General features: G+C 35.6%; 1 protein-coding gene across 1 annotated transcript; it reads left to right on the top strand.

The window, feature by feature from the left end:
• Nucleotides 1-3,484: 3,484 nt before the first annotated feature.
• Nucleotides 3,485-5,851, top strand: LOC132055837 (U-box domain-containing protein 19-like). Its single transcript, XM_059447833.1, has one exon. The coding sequence runs from the start codon at nucleotides 3,596-3,598 to the stop codon at nucleotides 5,642-5,644; it is 2,049 nt and encodes a 682-aa protein (XP_059303816.1). The 5' UTR covers nucleotides 3,485-3,595; the 3' UTR covers nucleotides 5,645-5,851.

Raw genomic sequence — 5,851 nt, 5'->3', positions numbered from 1 at the left:
ACATAAAAAATAATTTTAACCTTGTAAAAACAGTATTTTTTTCCGCCGAGGGGGTTCGGATGAACACCTTCGGCATAGTGTGGCTCCGCCCTTTGGGCCCCAATGCGAACACCAGACATCGGATGGAAAACCAAAAAAAAAAAAAAAAGTTCAAATTAAAACTCAATGCAAATAACATATGTTGGGTTCTTTCTTCATCTCTATCTAAATACCCTCGGTGATTAAAGCACGATTACCAGATACTTATACTAGTGAGATATGTAGCCCAAACCCCTTTCGCGATACAGTATATACAATATTGAAATAAGTTCTTATGTATATATAGTTTATGTTGAATCCCTTTAGCTTTTTCTGTACATTTACTTTTTTATATTTTAATTTTGTTTAGTAAAAATACTAAATCCACTGCTAATAACAATTAATTGGTACACAATAAAATAGTCCAAATGAGTCATCCAAGCTGACCGAACTTCTTATTAAAAAAAAAATCAGTCTTTATTAGTACGTAATTTGTTTGATTGACCCTCCTCCAGTGATGAGAACACAGCTTGATATCTGTATTTTTCATGCTTATACAACGATTAATATATCGCTCTAATAGATTCGTGAACTAGTTTAAAACGTGTCATCACCAAATTTTATGAAGAGAGATTAAGCGCGTTAGATTAGTCATTTCGTGATTGGTCCACGTTGATCCCTTATAGCTGCCGTCAACCTTAATTTCATACGTTATTACTTATTACTATTAACAAAAGGATTACTTTGAGTTTAAAACCCTAAACTACGTCCATTTCAGCGGCATCACATTCATGAATAATAATACTTGTTAATTCTTTCTTCGTTCATTCCTAAGGAACTTACCTGTCCCCTCTTTGATTTGTTTTATATAAGCTATTCTTAAGATGGATAACAATATTGCTAATGCGTTCTCTGATCTGTCACATTTATACTGGTGATGCAACTAATCAATGGATGGACAAGAAAAGAAGCTGCTTTGACTAATCTCATAAAGTTTTACGACCAAATAAAAAATACTCTTCAACTCTTAACGCAGATAAGTCAGAACAAAAACTTTTTATTCAAGTAGAGAGATGGATACGTTTACACATCCATGACCGAGGTAGATACAATCACGCTCAGGAGTGTTTTTTTTTCTTTTTTTTCTTTTTCCGAGAAGCAAATAATATTATTAAGTCAATAAATTGTAATTGGTTGAATCACCTAAGAGGTACAGCTCTCTCATCGGTGTCAAGATGTTCACCAAGAATAATTAATATACAAAGAGGTAGACATATAAAAATCAATCTGTATCAACATATTACATTAAAAAAAAAAAAAAAAAAAAGAAGTTTTAACCTATTTAGTCACAGTGGTGTTCGCTAAAATTTTCATAACCGTGTCAATATTTAAAGAAGTGAACAAATTAATAAATCACTCTAATAACAAGCGGTGTCATTCATTATATTAATATCCAATATTTTCATTTTTCTTATTATTTATATATAATTATATCTGAGAAAACATTTTACGAAGCGGTCTCCATGACGCCACTTAACACAAGGTATATCCACCTTTTTTTACACAAATGCAATTTTCTGGCGGAATGGGCGAAAATTGAATTCCCTGCAACGAGAATAGCTCTAGCACTGCTACTCATTCAGCATTTTTTTCTTTAGTAGGAAGTTAGTGTTAATATGTTATATGGTACGTGCTAAAAATACACATCTTACTAAAGAAAGAAATACACCGCACACAGCTGACATTTGCATATGTATGCCAAATTTATTGCTCAAGAGTTTTGGCCTCTCAATTTTGTTGCTAGCAAAATTTGCAAATTCAAACAAAACATAGGTTTGGGATGCCATTATTTCACGGCTATAAATTGCATGGCCTGCAATTTGGAACCTTTAAGTGTTAGTGATCTTTACCTAAACTAAGTCCAAATCGACATGATTAATTCATAACTTTATTCCTGATTGGAAATTTATACATGGTGCTTCAATGTGGGCTGTAGGATACTGACATTCACAAGAAGATGCTTCATTTCTTTCGCGATTTTAGTCTTTTGATAAGACCCTTTGCTCTATAAACCATATCCCCAAGTCCTTCCTTAAAATGATCATTTGATTTATATTGGTCATTGAAAACTAAAGAAAGAAAATACTTATTATCTCTCTATTCTAACTTGTTCGGGGAAATTGACCACACAATATACATTAACAAATCAAAAGATCGAAATTTTGACATAAACTAAATAAATATGTACAATTACAATATATTGTAGAAGTATCCTTGGTATGTATTGAACTACTTCAATTATCATGAGGGTTCTCAATTATAAGTACATGCATGTGAGTAAAGGTAATGAGAACGTATCATTAAATATTTCCTATATATAAATTGTATCAATATTTACGGAACAGATAAACAGAAATCAGTAAAGGTCAATAAATTCTTTTATTTGTTTTATTTCCTATAAGTACTTGAATTAGGTTTGGAAGGGAATTGTCTTTGATTTACAAGTGAATTTGTGTTTTCAGAGTTTTGCTTTATTTTTAAAAACAATAAAATGATTGGAGACAAGGAAGAAAAACAATTTTTTTTTTCTAATTTTAATCCATGTGAAAAAGCTAGTCTCGATTTGTGTGTTCATGTTTGCTTAAGTATGCTTTTAAATCCAAATTGTTGGTTCTCTATCTTCTGCTTCCAAGTTAACTACTGCATATCAAAACAAATAATTAAAGTGCATTTCGTTGCTTAAGGCTTAATAAAATCCACTAATACGCAGTAAGAGGTAAAATGACTAAAATCGCAGCTTTTAATATCTTCAACTCTAAAAAGTTACCATCAAAGGGTGCAGTCCGCTTCTCCCTTAATCAGAAGTCGAGTTCGAGTTCTGAATATGAAAAAATTCTTAATAGCAAGTAAATCTTTCAGAAATAAGCCCAATTGGCGCAAATTCAGATATAATCGGTCTCTAATGTGGATACCCAACATGGCCGAAAAATTATAAAAAAAAAAAAAAAACTCTAAAAAGCTAAAATCCCATGTCCTTATCAGCATCCAATTGCTTCGACTTGTTTCACACTTTCCCCATAACCCTGGCAACACGTCACCTTCTCTTCGTATCCACGTAGACAAAGAGTCGGCAGGGTGGGCCCTACCATATCACCGTAACCAACAGATAATACCCCACCTAAGATAACAACCCAACTTAGTCCAAAAAAATCTCAGCCCACCCGACCTCTTTGCGGCCCAAACCCAAGGTCCAAGAAACTTCATAACCCAATGGCTTTACCCCAAGTGTCCAGTACACGTGTCCCTTAATTCTCACATCCTAAGTACATTTACACTGTACTGAATCGCTCCAGTCAAAACATAACAAATTAGTTCACGCGTAGGGATTGGTGCCACGTGTTGTTCAAGATTATTTTCCTATAAATAAGCTAACGGTATCCTTAACCGACTCTATGTCCAAATACCAAATTGTCAACTTTCCTGAATGAAAACACAGCACATCTCAAGATCATAAGGAAAAAGAAAAAAAACAGAGAGAAAATCTTCAAATTTAAACCTTAAACTATCAATTTGTTCGATGATTCAAAGATTTGAACGGAATGATCGCCGGATTTTGACATTTCCGGCAGTCCATCCATGTGAGGGGATATCTCCAGCTACCCTTTTGGATTCTTTGATTACTTTGTCTCGAAACATATGCAATTACAAATCGAATTTCTTTGCAACTCAACGAAGAAATGTTCGCGAAACCATTAGGCAAGTGGGAATCCTCTTGATTTTTTTCGAGGAAATCAAGGATCATCTTCCTAGTAATAGAGATTCCACTGTTCTTTGTTTTGCAGAACTCCACACAACATTCCAAAAGCTAAAGTTTTTATTAGATGATTGCACGCGTGAGGGGGCGAAAACTTGGATGCTTATGAAAGCCCACTCTGTAGCGAGTCAATTTCGAGTTTTAGTTAGAACAGTGGCTACAGCACTTGATGTTCTTCCTTTGAATTCTCTTAATATTTCCAGAGAAATCAAGGAATTGGTCCTAATGGTGTCCAATCAAGCACAGAAAGCAAAAATGGAGCTCGACCCCGAAGACGAAGATGCCACGAAGAGAGTAATTGTGATTGTGAACCAATTTGAGAATAAATTCCAGCCTGACCCCTGTGTAATCAAGAAATTTCTGGATTATCTTGATATCACAACTTGGTCACAATGTCACAAGGAGATTAAATTCTTGGAGGAAGAGATTAATTTTGAATCTTCTGAGAATCACGAAAGGGAAGTGCCTATGTTAAGCGGTTTAGTAGGATTATTGAGCTACTGCAGAGGAATTCTCTTTGAAGACTCTGTTTATGGGAACAGTGATCAATCAGATGGAACATCCAATCTTGAAACTTTAACTTGCTTGAATCCTGAGGATTTTAGGTGCCCCATTTCTCTCGAACTGATGACGGATCCTGTAACAGTGTCCACGGGGCAGACATATGATCGCGCTTCCATTCAAAAATGGCTCAAAGCAGGAAATCTCCTCTGTCCCAAAACAGGGGGGATACTACAAAGCACAGAGTTAGTTCCTAATTCAACTCTCCGGAAGCTTATTCAACAATTCTGCTTTGATAATGGAATATCCATAACTAAATCAAGGAAGACAAATCGTGATATATCGCGGACTATTTTGCCAGGAAGTCCAGCAGCTGCTGAAGCAATCAAATTCCTCTCCGAATTTCTTGCTGGCAGGCTATATTTTGGATCAGATCAGCAGAAATCCAAGGCTGCTTATGAAATTCGTTTACTGGCAAAATCAAATATTTTTAACCGTTCCGTGTTAATTGAAGCTGCAAGCATCCCCGCACTCTTACAAATGCTTAGCACAAATGATCCATCTATGCAAGAGAACTCAATTTCCGCCTTGCTCAAGCTATCGAAACATTCCCAAGGAAAGAAAGTGATAGTGGAGAATCGGGGCCTGAATTCGATTCTAGATGTTCTTAAAAATGGCCTAACTATGGAAGCTAAGCAAACTGCAGCTGCGATAATTTTCTACATCTCTTCACCTCGCGAATACCGCAAGCTGATAGGCGAAAATCCTGAAGTATTTCCAGCTTTGGTGGGACTAATCGAATACGGTACAAGTTGTGGGAAAAAGAATGCGATTGTTGCAATATTCGGGCTACTTTTGAGTCACAGTAACCATGAGAGAGCACTTGGTGCTGGAACAATTCCAGCACTAGTCAATCTTTTAGCTTCTTCAGATAAAGTTGAACTAAACACAGATGCACTCGCGGTTTTAGCTACATTAGCCGAAAGAACTGAAGGGTCTTTTGCGATTTTAGAAGCCTCAGCGTTACCAGTAATCTTGAGTCAATTACAGAATATAACATCTCGAGCTGGAAAAGAGTATTGTGTTTCTATTTTGTTTCTTTTATGCATCAATAGTGGTGCCGAGGTAATAGCCGCTCTGGTAAGAGAGAAACAGCTTATGCCGCTTCTTTATTCACTTTTGACAGAAGGAACCAGCCAAGCAAAGAAGAGGACACGATCACTTATCAGAATTCTGCAGAGATTTTGTGAAACAAGCACTTCTAGGTTTGTGAGTGAAGTTCCACAAGAACAATTTATTGATGTAAGGTGAAAGGTTGAAGGATTTAATTTTTGAATCTTCCGATTCTCCATGTAACTATCTTGATCCCTGAGTCCTGATTGTTGTAGTTACTTGTGTCATGTTTAGCTCCTTCTTTTTTTTTAGGAGCTAAATGCAGTTGATTTAGGAACTTAGACTTGAATAAATTTGTATACAATTCTTTGGTGTGATGATAATGAATTTAATCTTGTATGATAA

The sequence above is a fragment of the Lycium ferocissimum genome, chromosome 5 (assembly GCF_029784015.1).
Source record: "Lycium ferocissimum isolate CSIRO_LF1 chromosome 5, AGI_CSIRO_Lferr_CH_V1, whole genome shotgun sequence".
Lineage (NCBI taxonomy): Eukaryota > Viridiplantae > Streptophyta > Magnoliopsida > Solanales > Solanaceae > Lycium > Lycium ferocissimum.
Note: the sequence above shows the minus strand (reverse complement) of the source record. Positions and strands in the feature narration are given on the sequence as shown.

Coding starts and splice junctions, on each gene's coding strand:
- LOC132055837 (XM_059447833.1), top strand. CDS start 3,596: ATGATTCAAAGATTTGAACGGAATGATCGCCGGATTTTGACATTTCCG.